Source organism: Nipponia nippon, unplaced genomic scaffold (genome assembly GCF_047370975.1).
Source record: "Nipponia nippon isolate SJK-2023a ecotype South Korea unplaced genomic scaffold, ASM4737097v1 scaffold_3, whole genome shotgun sequence".
Classification (NCBI taxonomy): domain Eukaryota; kingdom Metazoa; phylum Chordata; class Aves; order Pelecaniformes; family Threskiornithidae; genus Nipponia; species Nipponia nippon.
Window position 1 is genome coordinate 113,691,717 of NW_028262347.1, and position 25,070 is coordinate 113,716,786.

The following is a 25,070-nucleotide window of genomic DNA, read 5'->3' on the forward strand; positions in this document are numbered from 1 at the left end:
GGATATTCCCCTGGAGCTTCCCAGATTTGAAACCCCTTCCTACATGTGATCTCTGGCTTCACTCTGTGTGTGTGTAGAGATAGGTGCATGTGTAAGCCGGCTCTGCTTTTCCCTTCAATAGTTGCCTGGTGTCAATGCATTCATTGCCAGGGAATCTGGCCAAGGAGAAATTTGGCTAGCTAGACCTGGACTCAGTTACCCCACAGGATTTTAAGAGTGTTATAAAAGCAGTACTGGAGAACATCTTCAAGCTAGCAGAGCCCCTGGTGGAGACCAGAGCTGACTGGGGAATAGGAGAGTAAGGCTGAAAGGAACTGTGAGTTTCTTTATTATATATTCAAGCTCATGGAAGAAAGTTTGCTTTGGCACTTGAGGCATCCAACGAATCAAGATGTATGGGCCATTTCATCTGAAAATTTAGTTCTCTTGATTTATTATAGGACAGGATATGAGAAACGTGCGGTAATGAAGGTGGCCTAAAAGAATGAATTGTAGAAGATGGTACAAGAGCTAGGGTGTTTGATTAGGAGATAATATTTGCTAAAGCTGCATCTTCAACACTATCAGAAGCTGAAGTTTTCTACCTTGTTTTTATAACCTTTTTACTCATAGAATTTATTTCACAGTTGTAGTTGCCCTATGGGCAGCATCTGTGTTCTCTCTTGGGGGACACAAGACTCCCATTAACTATGGTGGGCCTTTCTCTGGGATGGTTTGGTCCAGTATCTGGCCTTAGTCCCAGACAGTATAGAGCATAGGCTGCGTGTGGGGACCAGAATTGTCTGGAGAGGAATTCCTCCCAGTGCAGGACGTGCACTTCCTAAGCAATGTCCATTCATCCACTGGAGCTTCTCAGAAGCATTTCAGGATGGCATTGGGGGCACATCACTGACCAAAAGTGTTGGAGGTAGCATGGTGTGTTGTGGCAGTCTATAAATGCCTGCTGTAAGGCCCAAGAAGCAGAATTCAGCTAGAGTAAATCCAGTGAAGTTCCAGTCGTGCCATCCTTCCTGACTTAGGAATCTTTTAACAGGTGGAGCTGAGAATATAGCCCTTTGGCCCCTTTGCAGACTACGTTGCCATGAGAAGTAATAGACACCAGCAATAAAATGGAAAGAAAATTATTAAAAATTATATTTGCAGTGCTTGTATTGAACTGTGTTAGGAAGCCTATCTAGGAAGGGTCTCTAAGGATTAGAAATGTCTGTCTCTGCCTTCTCACCTGTACTAGCCTTCAAAGCTTCGTGTTTCCTTGGTGTTATGCCATCTACATGCAGGTAGACAGTTCGGTGCTTCCTTTTTACAGTCCCTGGAGAAATTCTGCACATTCAACTCTTGGAATCTCTCTCTTCTGATCACTTTTGTTATTACCTTTTCCTGGCTTTCCTCCAAGTTATCTGGCACCTGCGCCTGTGATGCATTTCTTGGCATTTCTTGGTGTATGCATCTTTGCCTCAGACTCAGTGAAACCTCTGCCATGGAGAGCAAAGTGTTTAGCTTCTCTGAATGCACAGTACTGGCTCATGAACCTGCTGGGCTGATGTGCTAATGCCACTGAGCAGAGCAAACGCCTCCAGCTTCACAGCTTTGTTATTTGTGTGTGCATGCAGAGAGGCTGCAAAGGTCTCTGGCAGCAGAGAAGGGTGGGATTAGAGCGGGATTAATTGGAGCAGCCTGTATTTATTTAGCGCCCAGCCACAAGCTTCCTCAATCATCAGAAAGTATATCTTCCGTATAGCTCAACATTTGCTTGCCCTGATTTTGAGTGCTTATAGGAAATGTGCTTGGCACAATGGGCTATTGCAGTGCTGTTGTTTTCTGACTTTACCTGAGGATGACGAGCTACTTGTCAGCTTTTGAAATCTGGCAAGATCCCAGCTGAGTTCCTCTCTTAGGAAAGATGTGAGTTAGTGGTCACTAAACATTTTGCAGTGATCCCTTCTTTGCATCATAAATCCCTGACAGAACCCATGGCATCAAGCGGACCGCGCACAATGTCCTCATAGGGTGAATGGGGTAGAAGAATGTGGACAATTTGTGAGATTGCTCTGACTTTGTGAAGAAATAGAGTTGCACAACATCACTGTGAAGTGGGGTACAGGTCTTAAGCACCTGTGAAGTTTGCTGCTCTTCAGCTGGTGAGATGAGAACTGTATGAGGAGGGTGGACACCTGACCTCTGCCAAGTGGGAACAGCTTTACTTTACAGCATTTTCACCTGTGTGAGCTACATTAATTTCCAGTGTGTGTCTGCTCAGTGTCTGCAGGGTGATGGGTCACATAACTTTGGAACTGTCTTGAGTCTCCCTTGCTTATGAAAATGCTGATGAATGGAAAAGTGAAGCTGAATTGAGTGGAAGGGGTGTGTGTTCAATAACATACAGTTTAATCTGGAGCAAAATACGTTGCTTTAATTTTGCCAAAATGACATGTTCTGCTTGAGCCAAAATTAATATATATTTCTTTCAAGCCATGTGAAATTTTTTACATAAGCAACAATTATCTCAGAATAAAATGCTGTTCTGAGTGCAGTTTCAAACCCTTTTCATTAATGCCCATGTATACACTTCCAGAAATGTTGTTTTTTCTACATAAATAAACAACTTGGCAAAATCTGATATGAATTTGGAAGGTGTTTTTGTGAAGTGTAATCTCTTTCTTTCACTGGTCTGAAAAAACCCTCTTCCATTACATCCTGTTCTGCATAATATAGATGTTGCCCTACAGATAGTGCCACAGGGTTTATAAAGGAAGAAGAAGAGGAAGAGCCAAGCATGTGATTGTAGCTTTATGTCCCACTCTGGCTAATGTCTGAGCCTCTCCTGCTTTGCCCGTTGTAGTCTTATGCTCAATAAACATGAAAGATTGGTCTGTAACAGCAACGAATGTACCCAGACGCTTGCACTGTAATTAAAGGCATATATCACACAATAAAGCACATTTGAATGAAAAATCTTCCCATTAGACATGCTTTTCTCATTTATTTCCTCTTATTGTTAAACTTTTGGAGTATAAGCATTGACAGAGTGTAAGGAAGGGCTTCTAAAGGGCTGCAGTGTGGAGCCCCCAGGAGCAAACAAGATTTTCCTCTTGGGCTGGGAGGGCATAGAGCTCCTCAGTGCAGGCTGACCTGCATGGCCCCATTGGCTGTATCCGTGCAGCTGGTGCATCCAGTTAGCATAGACCTTGGACCAAAAACTGCCTAATGATTTTTAAGCTGAGAAGAAGCTGGGCAAAGGGATCAGCTTGGCTTGGAGGGAGAAGAGTCAGCAGCCATTAGAGCCGATTCTTCTGTTAAAGAGCTGATCCTAGGGAAAAAGGGGGTGAAGCAGCAGCTGTGGACAACAGGAACAACTTGCAACCCTCCTCTGCCTCTGGCTGAGCCTACTGGGTGCCAGTGGAAGAAATACTGGTAAAGATATCTCCTGGTGCCCCTTGTAGACCCTGGTAGCAGGAGGCAGCTCTGTCACCTTCATCCCATTCTGATCTCTTCACAGTCCCAGTATTGTCCCTCCCTTCCCCATTCTGCATCAGTGCCCCCTTCTGTGGCTAGTCTTGCTCTCTGCGTCACTGATGTGGGAAACTGTCCCCCTGCATGGCATGTCACTTGCCTTGTCTGTTATGTCCCAATCTGTTCTCAGACTCTGGAAGTAGGGATTTTTGGTTTCTGCTTTTTTTTTCCCCCTTTAATATCTTTAGTTTTCAATAAGGCTTGTTAACAAAACACTCATCAGAAGGGGGTCAGTGGCAACATATTGCTCAACTTTAGCCCTCCCCCAGACTCTAAAGCTGATTTTGAAGTGGTTAAAATGTCATGAAGAAAAGAATAAACAAACAATCAAAAAAGTTAGCCTTCCCTCAAAATGCCATTTCTATTTCTAGTACCTTTTGCAAGTTGCTAAAGCTAAATTATTTAGAAATGATTGAAATGTGTTTTGACTGACCAAAGCGAACATGGCTTTTCCCCAGATTTTCAGTCTAAGAAAAAAAATCTTAAAGTAATAGTTTTCATCTGAGTTCTGAGATGCTGCAGCATTTCTGGGGATGGGGAGAAAGTAAGAAAAAGAGAGGCTGTTTTTCACCCAGGACTGAAACACACCTTAACTTCTCTAGTGATACTCATTTATGTCACTGCTCCTGTTGCAGCTGTATCTGGACTTCTTGTTCCACTGCAAACCAGTCACGCAGTAGAAAAGCAAAAGATACGCTGTGCTCTCAGCAGAAATGCCAAATTTTTGGCTGAGTATGCTCAGTACCAATTAGGCTTAAGAGAAATTGGAATGTGAAGGTTTTTGAGTGGACTTTGTTTTCACCAGTTTAATCCACTTTCCTGTTTTTCTTGGAGGTGAAGTGGAGAAGCAAAGAGAGGCATGTCTTGCTTTGAACATCAGGTTTAAGCAAACTGCACTGCTGTGAGTGGACCCATCAGGTGAAAGCATTTTTTTTTAACTGTAAAATCATGAAACGTGACATCAGTGCATTGTCTTAACCTACCTGGTTTCTTTGTAAGCCAGGTCTGGGTTGACCTATACAATTACAATATGAAGTCAAACATTTCCAAAGTGTTTGGGCTTTGTGCAGAAGGTCTCTGACCAGTTTCTTATAATAGTGGGGTATAGTCTGAGTTTCTTTTGGCTGAAGACCTACTTTTGCCAGCCAGCATGTGAAATATTTCAGTATTCGATTTTAAAGTGCAAAGAGAACTTCCCAGCTTCTGATACATTTTTTTTTCCCTTTCTGTATGAGACAGATGATGGAAATGCATTTAGTATTTAATTTCTGTCTAGACCAGTTTCTCATCAAAATAGTCTGCTTCCAGTGCCCCTTCTACTGTAGGGAAATGAGCAGCTCTGGTGAGTGTCAGACATGCAGCAGTCTGTGGACATGTTCTCTTTCCATGCCTAAGACAATCTGGCTGTACCATGGTAGAGAAGAACCTTGGGCTGTAATGAGGTCTCTTGGTGTAGCCTTTAATCACCTGGAAAAGAAATCAAAGCAGAGAGATAAACTGGTCCATTTGTTTTCATTACAATTACTAGTTTTTACAACTCTGTGTAAACAAAGCCCATAAATATGGTGCTGGTAGACTTCTTTCTCCTAAGCTCGGCTCCACCAGCTGTTACACAAATCTTTTGGCTCAGGAAGCAGGATTTATTTTTAGGTTCTTTAGTGTGGAGCTATCAAGGATGCCTTACCTGAATTGTGACTTCCAGCAGTTTGTGGCAAGAGAAGAGAGCGACAAGCTCTTCTTTCCCTTCTCTAAAGGTCCAGAAGCACTTCCAGACTTCAGATCTTGGTTCCTCTGAAGCCCCAGCAAAGCAAGGTGGCAAGGACATGTATTTCCTTGGAAAGAGGTGGAAGGAACAAGCACAGATGATATCACTGTTCTTGAGTTGGTCATCAGTTTGAAGGTGACATTAGTGTTTGTGTCCCCTTATGGTAACTGCTTGACACTCCAGAGGTGTCTCACTAAGGCCCAGACTGAGGGGAGTGGTGGAACAGAGGAATCAGAGGAAGGCCTTGAATCTTTCCTTGAATGCAGCCTTTCCTACTGTGAGTAATAAAGCCCCTTCCATGGCAAGGGTTGCTCCTGACCTGGTTTCAGCCACCCAACTGAATTATGCTAGACTTGAGTCCTGTCCTTGTTATGCTGCAAGTAACATGTCCTGCCTCACATGAGAATCTGAGAAAGCAGGCTGCATAGACCCCACAGCTTAAACATTATACTGGTGCTGTGAAAGGGAGAGGTATCCAGATGTCCTTAAAAAAAGGAAGGATGGAATACAGGTGAGGAAGGTAAGATGGAAGATGTGATTTAGAAGTAGGGTGTGTTTCTGTAGTACAAACTGCAGTCTTCATGGCTACACCAAATCTATCCTGTCTGTCTTCTTACCCAATTCTTCTCAATTCTGTTGTCTTTCTTTTGTTGCTCTGCTCTGGTGGGGCTTCGCATTCTGCTCTGCTCCCAAAGGCACACCATACCAGTGCCTGAGGGCCACTGATGGCTGCAGGATTGTTGTAGGGGGTCTCCACAAGTGGATTTAGCATGCGTGGCTATAAGAAAGAGGAAAACCACAATTTATGACATCTCAAATGGAAAAATTAATAAGGGGAAATGGCTTGTGTGTTGTGGGTATTGGTTGGATATCTTTGGGTCAGTCTTGGCTATTTGGGAATTTACTATCCCAACTTTAATTCCTTGGGTATTTTGAGATCCAATTACTATTTGTATGAATGAGGAGTTACAGGGAGATTGTGTCTCAGGGATTCAGCTGGAGCTGAAGGAAAAAGACACAATTTTCAAATGATGAAATAATAAAACAAAAAAAAAAGAAGGAATACTTTGGCAGCTTGGAATTTTTGTGCTAAATTCAAAAAGTGGAGAGCATGGTGACTAGTTGGATCTGACTATCAGGAGTAGTCTTATAGTAGTTGAGTAGGGGTAGGTGTTATTTTAGAGTTAAATGAAAGAAATATAAGATAACGGGGAGAAACACGATTATTGCTCATATCCTTTCACTTGCTGGAGCAGTTATCTCCTATGGTGCAGACTCCCTTGTGTGGTTTTTTTTTTGTGGTTGTTTTTTTGTTTTTTATTTTTGCTAAGTAAGGGCAACCTTATTAAATACTTCCTATGTCTAATTTTAGGTGTGGAAAAAAGATCTTTCTTTGCAGTGGCTGAAGTGAGGACCATCCATTTATTGTATACAGAATATGGTTCCAAGATCTTGCAAAATGTTTCTCCTGCAGTACTCAGCTGCTCAGTGTGCCTTTAAAAAAATGTTAATGTTGTCATCTCCTGAAACGTTTTCACCGCAGTTTGAATTTGTTGCATATGGCTCTCTTCTTCCATATGATGGGTCATCTCTGGCAGTTGTCAGACATGGCTTCTCTGTTCTGTACTCTCAAGGCTGAAAAGTATTGTGAGTTTTTCCTCCAGTTCATTTTCCTTCTAGGGATGAACTTTCTGACATGTTAATGATGGCACATTCTTCTCCTTTTGTAATTTCATCTGTAACACAGAAGCATAGAGAAAAGTCACACCTTACAATTTTCTGAAGTGGTTTACAACTTTTTCTCAGCTTCTGAGTCTCTAATTTTTTTCCAGCGATAGTGGTCATTTTCCCTCTGTAGAGAAAATTTAAGACCTTGCAACAGACTTGCTTTTCTGAGTTACTCTTTGCAGACCACTTGCATGCAGTCCAATTTCCTACAGAAATGTTGACCTAATTTTATTTTTCTTCTGTTCCAGTTTGATTTTTTGGCAGGAACCCTCCACGTATCTTGTAGATTTTTCCCACCAGCTCTGGCTGAGAAGGTGTTAGTTTGCTTTTGTGCTTTTCTGGGATCGGAGCCATCTTTTCATGTAAGCAATCCGAGCTACTGCTTGGGATCACGCTCTTCTGAGGACATGGCAGGCAAGGCTAATCTGCCCCTCCTCTTCCATCATGTTATCATGTGTCAGCTGCTGCCCAGTAATTACCACTAGGCCGACTGTCGCCCTGCTGGATTAATATGAATACATCTTTCCATCATCAGCTGGATGTATTGTCTGGGGGAAGTATAATTTTGTGTGTAATAAATGAATTGTTACTTTAAGTACATATAGTCCAGCTGTTCATCCTCACTGACACCATTATTTGTAAGCTCCAAATTCACTCCAGGCTTGGCTGGCAGACAGGAAACTATTGAGATTCTCTCCAGATGTTTGCTCAGGCCAATAGACCCAATTTCATAGCAACAAAGAATATTTGATTTTATTTGGATATAAGCCTTTTATGTATGTTTCTGATGCCCTAATTCTTCTTCTGTGTTTGAGCAAGAAAGTCTATAAATATCAAAGCGCTCTGAATTTCTTCACTCTGTTGTCTATTGCTTCTCAATCTATACATGACATCTTCAGTGTGCCTCTTGCAGTGGTAAAGTGTATCCAGGCTATTGTCTGCTTGGCCTTTCTTCAGCTCATGCTGAAGTCTTCTGCCTGCTTTCCTCGTGAAGACCAAGCAGGTCAGCCTGGGAACAGGGAACCTAACATGAGATCCATCTCAACTAAATCATCTATCTGCGGTGGGGTTATCGCCTTCTGCACTAGTCACTGTGGACTTTTTTTAGCATCCATGGAGAGAAATGGAGGCTTCTAAGGCATGAATAATAAGCAATTTTAGAAGTGTATGTTTGTATGGGAATTGTGCTTTAGAAGTGCCTGTTTAGAGCCTGTTTCTTGCCTGTCTAAAAATGAGCCTTGGTGACCAGCTCGGATATGGATGAGTAACATAAGGGGGTTGAATCTCTTCCAGTAGTTTCCATGTTTTTCCTTCATTGCTCATTCTTCTCCCCTCTCTCCATAAGTGGAGTTTAAGCAGGCCAGCTTCTCACGCTGCTACAGTTCTGAGAATCTTGACTTCTTGAGCAAAATCATCCTTTTGTATTTTTTTGCTAGTTCTCATTGGGAAAATAAACAAAACACACAAACCAAATTACCCCAGCCCCAAAGAAAATCATCCAAACAAGCCAGCAGGATGTGTCACCCTGAGAGTTTGTACTGGAGAATTGCAACAGCATGGCGACATTTTTCATATGCAATACCGTGCTTGCATGCATGTGTGTATAACTCCTTCCTTTCCAGCTCTGTTGTTCTGACTGTGTTTTTGGCATGGTGCACATGTTCGTGGCATAGAATCTGACACCAGGGATAAAACTCCCTCTTTAAGGGTCTTGCTGCTTATCTTGGGAACAATGCCGGTGTTAAATAACATGTTGCAAGTGTTCTTGAGTTTGAAGAAGAAGCATTCTGCCTGTGGTATGTAATATCCTTATGATTCAGAGTTGTGCTGAGCAAGACAAGCATGAGTTAAGGTTCTGGCCTGTGGTGAAATAAAGCTGTATATCACTTGAGCTGCCAAGGTCTTTCCTCACACAGATTGTGTATTCTTGGTAAAACACAGGACTGTGTTGGTGGATGTGATATGTCTGGTGCTACGATCCTTGAGTGTGAAGCATTGTGATGCTGTTTGGATAAACATTTGCTATTTACCTCCTTGATGTACAGCCTTTTCTTTTTTTTAATGGCAGGTCTAACTAGGCTCCTGAGCATAGGCAGATTTTCCCTAGTACTCAGTACCCATTTTCAAAGACTGTGCCTGTACTGCTGAGCTGGGGTGACCTCAAAGCCAGGTGTGAAAGCAGAGCTGCTCCTGGATCATGGTAGTGTAACCAAGCTGATTTCAGGGTAATACTTTAGGTGCTTCATCAGGCCTGAAAGCACATTAAAAGGTATAATTTTTTGACATGCAATGCTGGCCCCGTCACCTTCCTGTTTCCTGTCTGCCCTGTGGCAGTGTCTCATGCCAGTCTGCAGGCAAGCAGAAATTCTAGGGTCATGCCTAGTAGAAACCCCGGTTGTCTGCTGCAAGGGTAGATGAGATTCATAAGCATCATTCAGATGGGCTCAGTAGGGAATTTGAACATTGTATGTTTGTTCTCAAAAGCACCTCAGCTTTCAGGAGGCTCCTGGAACCTGTCTGCTCAAATAGGTGCAGAGGTTGCTGGAATCGTCCAAGTGTTCTGATTGTGTTTACTGAGGTGCCTCTGTGGTACATGAAGGATTCTGAGTTTATTTTCATGTTAAAAACAGAGTTTTGTCACCCTTGCCTTGAATCAAGACTTTGTCCTTCTAGTTTGCATCCTGCTTCTGAATTGTTCCTTAGTCAAGTCCTCTGCATGCCACTCTTTAGCTGTGTCAAAGCACAAGACCAACCCATACAAACATAAAGACCCGTAACAGTCTTAATTTTTCATTCATCAGAGTAGGTCAAATAACACAAGGGAGTTGCAGAAAGGACATATCCTCACAATACACCCTCATGGTACACTGAAGTCCATCCCTCTTAAACCAATGTGTTGGAGTGCTCTGGGATGTGGAAATGCCAGAGATTACTTGTCGCTAAAAAGCCAGAGCAGAGCTTTAAAAAGGGAAAATCTTGGCACCAAACAAACCTAATTTCTTTCCAGTGCTTACTATTCAGCCTTAGGACAAATTAATGTCTGTTGAAATCTGCTGTACTTGCCACTTAATTTGTTGTCTTTTCTAAAAGCGTCTCTTCTCCCACAAAGGGAGATGAACAGAAAGTGTGTATATATATTCAATTTTAATGCATACTAGAAAACTCTTTATTGTATGTTTTATTTAGTAATTCAACATTAACCTTTATATTCTCATCTGTAAATAATACTATAAAAGTGAACCGGGCCAGAGAGACCTTTCAGGAATTTGTTCTGTCATACAGCTTTAAGACTCAATCATCTGGTTAAAATTCAAAGTGGACGTCTAGAATAGGTAGGTGAATAAATAAATAAAAGTTCTTGAAATGAATAATATCCTCCTTATCTCTATCTGAAATCACCTAAAGGCTGCAAGTTCAATTTAATCCTTCTACCGTCAGTCAGTCTGAGCTTTAATAGAAAGAAGGGGGAGAAAAAAGTACTCAGTAGCTGGTCTCTGGTTTTTAACTTGATAGAGAGAAGGATGCTCCCTGAATGAGACACTGTGGGAGAGATGAGTAGTTAGAAAGAGATTGTGCTTCATGCCACTGAGCTATCTGTAGCTACTGCTGTTATGCAGCTGTGAAAGAAAAGGAAATGCTAGGGGCAAAAGATAGAAGAGAATCTAAGGAAATGGATGTGTTTTGCTAATCCTTTCCTCTCATGGTGAGAATGGTTAATCCATTGCAGAATACAATACAGATGCTAGTCCCGCTTGCACTTGCTTGTGAACGGGAGTTAACTGAGGCTAAGCTGCCTGGAGCCCATGATTTGTATGGCACCGTGGCTCAGTGTGCAAGTCGTACCTGCAGTCAGGAAATGGAAAGGATAGCCAAGTTGTAAGATGCAACTGATGTAACGCAGTCTGTGTGTAGTGGTCCTTGTATGTGTAAAACCACGTTAAATGACTCAAGGAATATTGCTGGCAGGCACCGTGCTAACATCATGGCAGAGTTGTAGCACGGTACAGTTTTGGCTCTTGGAGTCTTGGATTTTTCAATTATTGTTTCTAAAAATCCGAATGTTCCTTCAGAAGGATGTGATACTGTTTGGATAAACATTTGCTATTTATCTTCTTAATGTACAGCCTTGATGTTGACTTCATAAGCCTATCCTCAAATTTGGACAAGGAATTTTCTTTTCCTGGCTCCTTTAATTAAAAAAGATAAGCAATGCTTTATTTTTTATCTATGGAGAATTCCTTTTGGGGCAGAGGATTCTCTGCTGTATTTTTTTTAGACTATTATTGTGATTGGTTGACGAGAAAAGCAGAGGAAGCCCAGATAATGTGGGCTTTTAGTGCAGTGTCTTACCTTATATAGCGACAGTGCCAAAGAAGTACTGCCAAATCAGAATATTCAGCTCATGTCTGATTTCCTGAAGAACATCGGGCAGAAAATCTTTCCTAATATTTCTTACCATAAGCCCAGTGATGTTGGTTGGAGTGAAGTCTATATAATTGGAGCCCCTTTTGACATAAAGATTGGAGGATGCCTGCTTCCATCTCTTTTCTCCTGATGTGCTTTATTCACTGGCAGCTTGAGCAAGTAATTGTCATTGGCAGAAACTGGACTTCCCATTGGCATAAATGCAAAGGGCTGATTCTTTTGTCTTTACGCATACCAATTGCATTAGATACTTGATGGGGCCTGAATTTCAGTTCTTGGGTTTCCTTTTGCTAGCTATACAGTGGTTTGGTTGTGTAGTTGAGTACAAATATAGTAAGAATTAATCAGCTGCTTCAGGCTTTGGACACTGCTCAAACAGCCCTTTCCAATCACCTTTGTAAATTGTTCTGTGGTCCAGCTCTGATGTGGCTTCTGGATCTCTGTGGTCAAAGATACTGCCTGTTCAAGAAAGTTTAATATTCAGTGTGAGCACATATAGTTTATCTTCCTAGTCACACTTAGCCATCCATCATAGCTGTGCCATAGTACACATCACTAGGTTGTGAACCCTTCTAATCTGAACATGGACCTGCCTCCGATTTGTAAATCCAGTTACTCAGAAGCAAATCAAATGCAGAACCTTTACTCAAATGATATTGTTTTGCCATTAAGGACCTAAATTTGGATATTACAAACATTTAAATTTCTCAGGTCTGTTATCTACCTCCTTAACCTGCAATCAACCCTTATTTTATTAAGCCAGAATTTACTTCACATGAAATTTATTTGAAATCCTGTTCAAAACACTGCCTGCTATTTATTTCTCTGTGATCTAGTTGTAAAGCAGAGTAGTTAATTCTCAAAGTGTATTTTTTTTCTGAAGAACCAAACTTGCTCAAAGTTGGAGAAAAGGAGCTTACATATGCTTTCATTATGAGTGAGTGGATTGTGGGTAATAAACTAATTATATGGAGAATGGTGTTTGTTGCATTAAGCCAAGTATGTGTGAAGCAAACCTATGTCTGAGACTTAGTGTGGAGTTGCATGGAACTTTGATTACATTACAGCTGCACCATTTGTTAGCCAGAAAGACTCAAAACAGTCGTTAAATTGAAAATTTGGCTTTCAAGAAGAACCACTTCACTATCTTAAATGTTTAAGTGGTGAGCAGATTGATTTCTAACTTATCTCAAAATTTAGACCTTGTTTTGAACATAAAAGTTGTAAATTAGGAGCAATTTTCTTTTCTTCCCCACACAGAAGAGAGATGTAATCCACACCATAAAAACAAATCTCAGCATGACCTTGAGTATAGAGTCACCACCTACCACATCATAGTCATGTTAACTAATCTAATTTGTCTTTTATTCTATTTAATGTTAGGAATTTACATATCATCAATCACCTGCTTCCTGTTGGGCTGAAAAAGCCAGGGGGACTGCCAACTTTGTCATATGGCAGCCGAAGTGAATGTGTTGACAGCAGAAATCAGGAAGCACAAAAATGTTTGAAAAGGTTTCGGAAGAGCCAGCCTGCTTTTGAGTCTCAGCAGCTCACTCTGGGTTAAATGTGAGGGGAGGAGATTGCCTTATTAGCCTTCCCTGGCAGTGAGGCTGATCGAAAACTGTGCAGGACAATCAATTCCTATTCTTTAATCTGAGCTGATTTAATACTTTATTTAGTGGCAGTCCTTCCTCTCCTTCCTCAAAGTTTATACTTCCTTTCTCTCTCTGTCTTTCAGCTGTACAGCTCCATGGACTTTGGAAGAAAATGGCAGCTCATGCATGAGCGGGTCACTCCAAACAGATTTTACTGGTGAGTTATGCCCTCAGGTTTTGCTTGCTTTGGGCAAGTCATGGAGGGGAGAAGGGCATCTAACTTGAAGGGACTGGTTGCTTTACCTGAACACTGAATATGCCCTTGGTTTTGGTCGTCATCAATGTTATATACTCAATCCGTAGTACATATCTTGTAATGCTATAGCTGAATGTCTCCATGTTTGTACCTCTTTCTTATCTGATAAATGGTAGTGTCTTGTACAGATGAGTACAATTCTTTTGATAATTGCAAACCTGCTGCTTCTTTGTTATATACCTACTTACTGTAACACAGAGAAACTGCCCAGTGCTTCAGTGACAAGGTTATGATCATTAGACCTATTTTTCAACCCTTCTGAGATCTACTTTGGCCTACAACAAAGTCTTTGTGCAGAGCCAGCCACTCTGGCCAGTCTCCTTATGCAACCATTGGGAGAAAGGATGATTCAGAGTCTGCTTTGAATCACTCTCTGAGGAGCCAGTTTCTTTCTACTCTGGTGAGAGCCCAGGATCTGCAAATAGTTTGCTAAAAATCTGTTTTGTGACTATCTTCCTTTGCATTTCCCAAGCGTCAGCCTCCAAAATTGGGAAAGTGTCTTAAAAATAGATGATTAAAAAAATTTAGTTCCTGTCTCCGAGCTCCTCCATTTCAGCTGCCACTTTTCCAAAATTCTCTCCACCATGTGAAGGCCCAAGAATTGAATTTAGAGGAAAGAGAAAACCCAGCAATAGTCTTCTGTAGTTGAATCTAGGATTTGGGGCTTGAATCAAATTCTTAACACTGTACTACATGCCAGATGATGGTGTGTGTGTGAACATTTAGAAGTGCTGATTTACAGAATCTGTGAGTAGTTGAAGAAGTGCCTGGTCCTTAAGGCCAAAAAAGATCATAATAAGTAACCAGAGGCTCTTATTTTGAATGGTTAAAAATAAAAAGGACTTGGATGACTTAAGAATTGACTCCCAATTGCAAAGCATGATGTATATAACTTAGAGTCAAATTCTCATAGAAATTCTTGCACGTGATTAAAAGTACCTGGAATCCAGGCCCAAAATATCTATAAGTTGGATTTGCAATATTTTCACACTTTGCAGTGGATATAGACACCTCATGGGATTTTCAAATTGTCTAGGTCCTTCTGCAAATATCTCTAAATAGCTTTAGACTCCCACATTTAAAACATAGCTTTTTGGCACAAAGTCTGGAGATTTCCCTCAGTGTGCTTGTGGATTTTGGACGATGTAAGAAGGTTTTTGAACATCTAGGAAAGGAAGTTGTAAGGCTCCTAAGTCACATAGATCTGCAAAATGTATCAAAGATCTAGGACCTTGTCTGACCATGTCACTGTTTCACATTTCCATAGTGAAGGAAAGGTGGTTGTGTTCTCCTGGTCGAGGTGGCAGGTGGCTGATTAACCTAACTATCCAAAATCCTTTGATTTCACTATTCATGCTAGGTGCACATGACAAAGGTGAATATAGATCCTCTCCAGGTGTATCCTTCTGTGGAGTAGAATAGCTGGTCCTATGGGATAATTGTATCCTGCCCTTAAAATAGCGCAGCTGAGCTTAGGGGAGAGGCTTTTTCAGAAGATAAAGTGCAAGGGCTGAGCTGACTTGGGGAACAAAGAGGAATCTCTTTCTAAAGCAGAGGCTGTGTTGTTGTGGGTTTTTTCTACTTCCATATAATAATGGTTAATGGAAATTGCCTGTTTGTCCATTTGACACCCAAATCTGTAGATTGTTTTCCACAATTGACCTCATTTTTCATACAGCCTTTTGGTTGCATAGTTTGAATGCTGCTTTTTAACACTGCGTTATAGAAAGCCTCTGTTTCAAGTGCCTCTTTCTCTTAGAAAATATAGAGGTCTTCTACAGTTAAAACTCATATGGCATATACTTAGAAATCTTTATTCCACTCAGAAACAGTAGAATCCCATTGACAATAAACTTTCCAAGAGAATGAATTAGATTTTTTCCTAGAGTGAGAGAGATTTGAACCAATTCATAGTGCAGGGGTCAGAGATGTTGAAATTTTGGAACATAATAACTCCCCTTAGCTGTATGATTTCTTTCTTTTTTCATTTTTCTTTTTAAAGCTGCAAACTGTGATGGCTTACAAGGTCTGGCTTGTAAGATGTGTACAGAAAAAGAAATGCAAGAAAGCTTTAGCCTCAGGAATTTGGTGATTTCTTTTTATTAAAGAGGGAGAAAGTGGGTATAGCTATAAGGTGCAGAGGGACATGAGCCACCACTCTGTGGAGTTCATCAGCCTATCAAATACTACATTATCAAACCTGTCAATTAAAACTTCTAGGAAAGGTGAAATAATAATGATAGGGAGATGCCAAAATCAGAGGTAAGATACTCGTTTGTGCTGCTCTGTGTTGTTTATTAGGAGGGGCTCAGGTAAGCATCCTTCATCAAATGGGACAGTCTTCATCTGATCTGAATCTGGCTGGCTTTATCTGGGGCAGCCTTTGTCGAAAGTTTTTGCCTTCAAAGCATGACTTTCATCTCTCAGGCTGCCGTGAATGGGCTTGTGAAGACTGTAATCTTCATCTGGTTCATGGGATCAGTCAGCCTGACAGGGAGAGGTCTTTATTTTTCTCTCTGAGACCTTTCCAAATAATTATACCTTCCCTGAGAGAGCTCAGTTACAGAGACTTTAAGGCCAGGAGAAAATTATGGTCGCATCAGAACTCGTGAGGTTGGGATGTGAATTTTTGCTCAGCAGAGTAAGACCTCTCTGTTAGTCATGGACACACAAGCCACTCTGCATTTTGCTGTAGCTCTGGCAGGCAGCATCTGTGATGGCTCCCCACTGGTCAAAAACAAAGTCCTAAGCTCCAATCCTGATCTGTGGCTTTGTATCCTGGCTCTTGCCTTCAACTTCTTTCCGTAGTCCCAGATGTTGGTGCTAATCACTGGGTTGTAGTTTTGTGTTCTCATCCCATATGGATGTCACATGTCCCACAGTTTATGGGACATCTCTCATCAATTCCTGTGGCCAGCTCAAAGTTTGTGCATGAGCTGAGATTCACTTCTGGGCCACTCATAGTTATAAAAACTAGGATTTGAGATCTCTACTTCTGTAGTAGTGATTCATTTGCTAGCTACACCCACTGATCGCAGTGGCAGAGCTTGAACAGAATGTGTTACTTGATGTGAGTACAGGCATCCAAATTTGGCTCCCACGTGCCTTGGTCTCAGAGATTTTAATAACTTAGGATCCTGTAAAGCTGGAAATAGGAGCTTACGCTAACGTGATACAGAAATTCCCAGATCACTCATCACTGAAATTACTCAAGATAACTGGAACCAGCATGGGTGCAAAGTTTGTTAAAGACCTACTCAATGTTCTTTTCTTTTAAAACACATTTCTGCAGCTCCCTCTGGGCCATGTTCATTTTCTCTCACTGTAACTTAGACACCTGTGCTGTCATGTGGAGGGATATAAAAAATACAGTCCATATTTTGTACTGTAGAAATGTTGGGGAAGTTTCCTCGTCTGTAAAACACATGGTGTGTTCTGTGCTGACTAAATGCTGTCTCTGTTCAGATAAGAACTCAAAGGATTTGAATTGTCCTTCAGTTGCTTTACTGCCCCTGCCTTTTTGTGTGGTGGGACAACAGGACTAAGCAGGTGGGCAGTACAGTTTGGTTAATGGAGCATTCACCAACCCTTGTTCAGCACTTTGCTGGACCAGAACTTTTCCATGTCATCATGGATGACTCCAGCTGACTTTGCCTTGTTACCCTGTAGGTAAGACTGGGATAGGAGAGCATTTCTTTCCCTTGTTGGGTGTAGTGGGCGAAGTACTCAAATATTGTGATATCAGGTGCTACAGCAGTGGATTAAGAGCACTGAAGGGCACTAGAGTGTTAAAAGATGCTTTAGTGGCATATAAATTCCTTTTATAATCTTATGGCTTAATTCTTTAAATTGTGAAGTTCCATAAGGTGGTCTATGCTTTCTGGCTAATCAGCTAAATGGCTGTGAATATCACCCCCTGTTCATCTGTCCTTGGAGGCCCTGCCTATGTTTGCTGAGCAGACACAGGGATTGCCATCCTTTGCAGAGGACAGAGCTATGCTCCTTGGGACACCCACGCTCTTTCTTAAGGTCTCCCCAGGCTGCTCTTTGCTGGAGGACTCATTCATATTTCCTGCCTCCCGTCATCACTGGGGGATATGAAGCGGTGGATGTGGGACCATTTTCCATTTTTTTTGTTTGCCTGGTACATCTAGACATTTACCCTTCTCTCATTTATTTTTTTAAACATGCTCTCTGGGACTTTGGGAGATTCTGTTAAAGCCTGGGAGTGGGAACAGTGGGGAAACCCCATTTGTGTGGAAGAGAGGGAGAAATCTGCACAGCATTTCTGATGGCTATGGGACATTTGAAGCACTGAAGTCAGTGCCTGGGATGAGCCTAGTCAGTAAAAGACACTGAAGTACAAACTAGTGGTGAAAGCTGGGCAGAAAACACCAACAAGGCAGGAGGGGAAAGACAGCAGGAGGAGGAAAATAGCACATGCGCTAGCCTGGCTTCAAGGAGCAGCGTTTGTATCTGCAAATAGGAAAAATGTGGTGTAACAAGCAGTTCTTAAATACACTGCTGACTTCCTTACTGAGTCTCCCCAGAATTTTATTTTTTCTCTTTCTGTGATAACCAACCAGATTTCTGATTGTTTTGGTATCCATGAATGCCAGCCACAATCGTTTTGAACTCCAGTGGTTAAAAGTTGGGAGAAAGGAACAGGCTGTGCTGTCACTGGGAGAAGGGAAGAGGCTGTGCACTTAGGCTATGCTTTGGAGTTATGGCTTTTCTGTCACAGTTGTTTGAGGCATCAGCCAGCAAATTTTGCCTCTTGAGGGCAAGATTTTCAGTCCTTTTTGTTGTGATTTTGGGTAGGAACAGTGGCAAAATTTAGTCAGTGTATTTCTATTTATTTGCAGCTTGAATTTCATGAAGGCTATAGTGGAGGCTGGTTTGGATATCTGAGAGTAATGTAGCTGTAGATAAAGGATTTACCTCAGTGTTTCAAAAGGTTGTGGTCTGGGTTTGGCTCTGCAGTTGGGCAGAGGTTTGTGTCTGTTTTTATCTCCTCATCTCTGTGACAGCACTGATATTTCCTAAGCCAATTTGGGTCCACACAGACTGTTTCAGCAGCAGTTCCAGAAGTGACCTTTGGATACAGCTAAGGTTATCTTTACTTGACTAGTTTGCCAGCAATGAAATGGTTAGTCAAATACGTGCCTCTCTCTCCTGTAAATCCCACTAATCATTAACTACCAGATGGTGTCATTGCATAGTGCTCGGGAAACATTGCCTGATTTTTTACAGCCAAGTTTAGTGTTAAGAAAACATAGTCTTGTAAATGTCAAATTGACTATTAAGTAATCCTGCATTAGAGTTTTTCAGAATTAAAACCATACCATACATGGAGCTGTGGATAAAAGGAATAATTCCAGTTTGGCAGCCATGGATAACACCACTTATAGCATCATCGAGGCATATACCCAGTGGCTATTCACGTAGACCGCACATGAAGAGCTGAACAGGGACCTATTACTGGAGGCTCCTGTGGGCTAATGACTCATTTGCTTGTGTTAAGGGACTTGCTTTCCATGCCCTGTGCTTGAAAACACCTGGGGAAGATTTTTCTCCCAGAGGGTAATGATAACATAAATCTGGAATGTGTTACTCAAGCCACCACGACCATGAACTATACTAGGCTGAGGACAAAATTTTCAAACTCTAGCCTCAAGCTCTGTAATAAAAGTTCAGGAGAGATGAGACCTTCTTAAAAGGTCTTGGCATATATTGAAAGATTTCTTTGCAAGGTCACATTAGTTAATTAAAGATCGCAACACCGTGGTGATAAGATGATGAATTTTATTTTCCTTTTCACTTAAAAGATGGGCAAGTGGGAGAACTGTGAGGTTAGGGCTTTTCTTTTCATTTTGTATGCCTACAATTAGTGCAGTTGGCACTATAGACATTTAACATTTCCAAACATTAGGTTGTAGCTGACTAGCTTGTGATTACACAGTAACTCAGTGGCAGAGATAGAAATGGAACCTGGATACAGAGTTGGATGCTTTTTATTGGCTGAAATAGTGTTTATTTTTGTTGAAAAAGTTTCAAGTAAATAAATATACTTTAGAATTCATGTCAACATTATCAAAATGTTTCTCTCAAGTTAAACAAAAGAACATCCTGAAATGGTTGAAATTTTTTGAATGTTTGTTAGTGATTTTTAAATTTGAATAAAATCTCATTTTGCAATATCTAAGCTTTTAAAATTAAGGTAGGGAAAGAGTGCAGTCTGAAACAAAGCGTCTGGATAAAGCCAACATAGAGGGGTCCTGACTCCTATTCCCATCTTGATCTTTTGTGATGCAGAGCAGATACTGGTCCCTTATGTCCAAGTTAGATATTCAGTAGGCTTACAATGTAATTCTTCGTAACGGTGATCAGTAGCTTACAAGAGTGATCCACAACATTTGAGAAACCTTTGTAAGTGTCCTGGTTTCAGCTGGGATAGAGTTAATTTTCTTCTTAGTAGCTGGTATAGTGCTGTGTTTTGGATTTAGTATGAGAATAATGTTGATAACACACTGATGTTTTAGTTGTTGCTAAGTAGTGGTTACACCAGTCAAGGACTTTTCAGCTTCCCATGCTCTGCATGGCGTACAAGAAGCTGGGAGGGGGCACAGCCAGGGGGCCTGACCCACATTGGCCACAGGGCTATTCCACACCATATGACGTCATGCTCAGTATATAACTGGGGCGAGTTGGCCGGGGGGGAAGGGATTGCTGCTCGGGAACAGGCTGGGCATCAGTCAGGGGGTGGTGAGCAATTGTGTCGTATATCACTTGCTTGGTACATTATTATTGTATTATATTATTATTATTGTTATTACTACCACTACTACTATCATTCTATTTTATTTTACTTCAATTATTAAACTGTTCTTATCTCAACCCAGGAGTTGTCTGACTTTCACCCTTCCAATTCTCTCCCCCACCCCACTGGGGGGGAGTGAGTGAGCGGCTGTGTGGTTCATAGTTGCTGGCTGGGGTTAAACCACGACAGTCCTTTTTGGCGCCCAACGTGGGGCTCGAGGGTTTGAGATAATAACAGATTAATCAGAGTGTATTAAGGAATTTGTATCTGTTAACAGTTGCTGGTCATAATATTGATTCATCTGCTCTCGGTATTAGTCTACCTGATCTGCACCATGCTCTTGCTTTTGCAGTACATGTTAAAGATTGGTGTTGGGTGTTGCAGTTTTCTGTGCTCTGCCGTGATTAGTGATGTTTTGCCTGGGAGATTTGTTATTAAAACACTGACCTTGAGCGCTATCTGGTATTTGGGTTCTGTACTGAAGCCATTACTGTACTTCGGGTACCACCTCATGGAGACAATTAGCAATTATACCTCTTCCTCTGAGAGGCTTTTTATGGAGGAAATACAGAATAGCACCTTCACTGCCGCCTTCTATAATGTTTCCTCCTTCATTACAACAACTTTTTTGTATCTTGAACATCCTTGGGTAGTTAAGATACATCTATTGGTATTTCTTGGGTATATTGTTTCGGTTTTGTCTAGAGTTAATACGCACTTTAAGAATATCATCCAGAGATCTGCCCCAAGGCTGGATAATTATGAGTGGCAGGGTGTGTGGGAGAGTATGGGCAAATGCCTAGGACGGTGGGCCCCTCCAGTGTTTTGGAGTTTCACCCCTGAACAAGTGCAGAATCCTGAAAAATTAGTAGAACATTTGGAAAAAGTATGCTGTCATCCTGACAATTCTAGGGAGACACAAATCACTGCAATGTGCTGGGGCCTGGCCCATGCCTACCGAGCCGTATTAAACACTATTCAGAACCCTCAAGGGGAAGAGAAGGTCTCTGGATCTGACAACAAAACGACTGGCGTTGCAGCTATGCCAGCCCCGGCAACAGATACTACGGATACGCCAGCCCCTGTAACAGGTGCTGTGGCTACACCAGAGAACCAACCCGTGCCAGTATCAGTTGCCCCTATACAGAAGAAAAAATACACAAGAAAATCAACTCGTTTAGTAAGGGCTGATGATGAACCAGGGCCATCACAAGAACAGGAGGAGGAAGAGGCAGAACCCACAAATGAGATGGTAACAACCCGATCTCTGTCCCTGAGTGAGCTGCGAGATATGCGAAAAGATTTTAGTCATCATCCAGGCGAGCACATCATCACTTGGCTGCTCCGATGCTGGGATAATGGGGCTAGTAGCCTGGAATTAGAGAGTAAGGAAGCCAAGCAGCTGGGATCCATTTCTAGGGAAGGGGGCATTGACAAAGCGATTGGAAAAGGGGCAAAAGTCCTCAGCCTCTGGAGGCGACTTCTGGCAGCTGTGAAGGAAAGGTATCCTTTCAAGGAAGATTTTTTATGTCAGCCAGGCAAGTGGACCACCATGGAGAGAGGTATCCAGTACCTGAGGGAATTAGCCGTGCTGGTGGTGATGCATAATGACTTGAACAATGAGCAGTTATCCAAAGATCCAGATGAAGTCCAGTGCACACGACCCATGTGGCGGAAGTTCGTGCGGAGTGCACCGTCATCATATGCAAACTCTTTGGCAACAATGACCTGGAAAGATGAAGAGGGACCAACAGTGGATGAATTGGCTGGCCAACTTTGACAATACGAAGAAAGTCTCTCTGCCTCCCTACGGGCCTGCGTCGCGGCTGTGGAGAAACTGCCTGATGTGCTAGCTGAGAAATTATCCCGGGAGTTCCAGCGATTCAAAGAGGACATGTCCTACTCCTCACCTGTACGGACCAGTATCTCAGCCATCAGGAGTAAGCATCCCTCTCTTCAAGAGAGAAGATATAGTGAATACACACCACGGGCCACCCTGTGGTTTTATCTGCGTGACCACGGAGAGGACATGAGGAAGTGGGATGGAAAATCTACCTCGACCCTAGAGGCACGAGTACGTGAGTTGCAAGGAAAAACAATTACAAAAGGTGGTTCTTCCAGGAAAATTGCTGCTCCAGTTTCCAGTGAGCAGTTCCCTAGACAGGATAAAAGGGCTGATTTTGCTTCCGATCTCAATAAAGGGGTTTTTGATTCGCATTTACAAGAAGTGAGTAACGAATGCTATGACCGGGACTAGAGGGGCCCTGCCTCCAGCCAGGTGGAGGAAAGGGACAACCGGGTGTACTGGACTGTGTGGATTCGATGGCCCGGCACATCAGACCCACAGGAGTATAAGGCTTTAGTAGACACCGGTGCACAGTGTACCCTAATGCCATCAAGCTATGAAGGGGCAGAACCCATCTGTATTTCTGGAGTGACAGGGGGATCCCAACAGCTGACTGTATTGGAGGCTGAAGTAAGCTTAACCGGGAAGGAGTGGCAGAAGCATCCCATTGTGACTGGCCCAGAGGCTCCATGCATCCTTGGCATAGATTACCTCAGGAGAGGGTATTTCAAGGACCCAAAAGGGTACCGGTGGGCTTTTGGTATAGCTGCCTTGGAGACGGAAGAAATTAAACAGCTGTCTACCCTGCCTGGTCTCTCGAAGGACCCCTCTGTTGTGGGGTTGCTGAGGGTCAAAGAACAACAGGTGCCAATCGCTACCACAACAGTGCACCGGCGGCAATATCGCACCAACAGAGACTTCCTGATTCCCATCCATAAGCTGATTCGTCAACTGGAGAGCCAAGGAGTGATCAGCAAGACTCGCTCACCCTTTAACAGTCCCATATGGCCAGTGCGAAAGTCTAATGGAGAGTGGAGACTAACAGTAGACTATCGGGGCCTGAATGAAGTCACGCCGCCACTGAGCGCTGCTGTGCCAGACATGCTAGAACTTCAATATGAACTGGAGTCAAAGGCAGCCAAATGGTATGCCACAATTGACATCGCTAATGCATTTTTCTCAATTCCTTTGGCGGCAGAGTGCAGGCCACAATTTGCTTTCACTTGGAGGGGGGTCCAGTACACCTGGAATCGACTGCCCCAGGGGTGGAAACACAGCCCCACCGTTTGCCATGGACTGATCCAGACTACATTGGAACAGGGTGGGGCTCCGGAACACCTGCAATACATTGATGACATCATCGTGTGGGGCAACAAAGCAGAAGAAGTTTTTGAGAAAGGGAAGCAAATAGTCCAAATCCTCCTGGAGGCTGGCTTTGCCATAAAACAAAGTAAGGTCAAGGGACCTGCACAGGAGATCCAGTTTTTAGGAGTAAAATGGCAAGATGGACGTCGTCAGATCCCAATGGATGTGATCAACAAAATAACAGCCATGTCTCCACCAACCAGCAAAAAGGAAACACAGGCTTTCTTGGGCGTTGTGGGTTTTTGGAGAATGCATATTCCAAATTACAGTCTGATCGTAAGCCCTCTCTATCAAGTGACCCGGAAGAAGAATGATTTTAAATGGGGCCCTGAGCAACGACAGGCCTTTGAACAAATTAAACAGGAGATAGTCCATGCAGTAGCCCTTGGGCCAGTCCGGGCAGGACAAGATGTAAAAAATGTGCTCTACACTGCAGCCGGGGAGAATGGCCCTACCTGGAGCCTCTGGCAGAAAGCACCAGGGGAGATTCGAGGTCGACCCCTAGGGTTTTGGAGTCGGGGATACAGAGGATCTGAGGCTAGCTATACTCCAACTGAAAAAGAGATATTAGCAGCATATGAAGGGGTTCGAGCCGCTTCGGAAGTGGTTGGTACTGAAGCACAGCTCCTCTTGGCACCCCGACTGCCAGTGTTGGGCTGGATGTTCAAAGGGAGGGTCCCCTGTACACATCATGCAACTGATGCTACATGGAGTAAGTGGGTCGCACTGATCACACAACGGGCTCGAATAGGAAACCCCAGTCGCCCAGGAATCTTGGAAGTGATCATGGACTGGCCAGAAAGCAAAGATTTCGGAATGTCACCAGAGGAGGAGGTGACGCGTGCTGAGGAGGCCCCACCATATAATAAACTATCAGAAAATGAGAAGCAATATGCCTTGTTCGCTGCTGGGTCCTGTCGCCTTGTGGGGAAACATCGGAGGTGGAAAGCTGCTGTATGGAGTCCTGTACGACAAGTTGCAGAAACTGCTGAAGGAGAAGGTGAATCGAGTCAGTTTGCAGAGGTGAAAGCCATCCAGCTGGCTTTAGATATGGCCGAACGAGAAAAGTGGCCAATGCTCTATCTCTTTACCGACTCATGGATGGTGGCAAATGCCCTGTGGGGCTGGTTACAGCAATGGAAGCAGAGCAACTGGCAGCGCAGAGGCAAACCCATCTGGGCTGCCACATTGTGGCAAGATATTGCTGCCCGGATAGAGAACCTGGTTGTAAAAGTACGTCATGTAGATGCTCACGTACCCAAGAGTCGGGCCACTGAAGAACATCAAAACAATCAGCAGGTGGATCAGGCTGCTAAGATTGAAGTGGCTCAAGTGGACCTGGACTGGCAACATAAGGGTGAATTATTTCTAGCTCGGTGGGCCCATGACACCTCAGGCCATCAAGGAAGAGATGCAACATATAGATGGGCTCGTGATCGAGGGGTGGATCTGACCATGGATACTATTGCACAGGTTATCCATGAATGCGAAACATGTGCTGCAATCAAGCAAGCCAAGCGCTTCAAGCCTCTCTGGTATGGAGGACGATGGCTGAAATATAAATACGGGGAGGCCTGGCAGATTGATTATATCACACTTCCACAAACCCGCCAAGGCAAGCGCCATGTGCTTACAATGGTGGAAGCAACCACCGGATGGCTGGAAACATATCCCGTGACCCATGCCACCGCCCGGAA

General features: G+C 42.9%; 1 protein-coding gene across 1 annotated transcript in view; it reads left to right on the forward strand.

The window, feature by feature from the left end:
* SORCS3 (sortilin related VPS10 domain containing receptor 3) overlaps window positions 1–25,070 on the forward strand; it is a 321,133-nt gene that overhangs the window by 188,389 nt on the left and 107,674 nt on the right. The window contains exon 5 of the mRNA XM_087766350.1: window positions 13,170–13,243. Within this exon, the coding sequence (XP_087622476.1) occupies window positions 13,170–13,243 (74 nt within the window). The remainder of the gene's footprint in view (window positions 1–13,169; window positions 13,244–25,070) is intronic.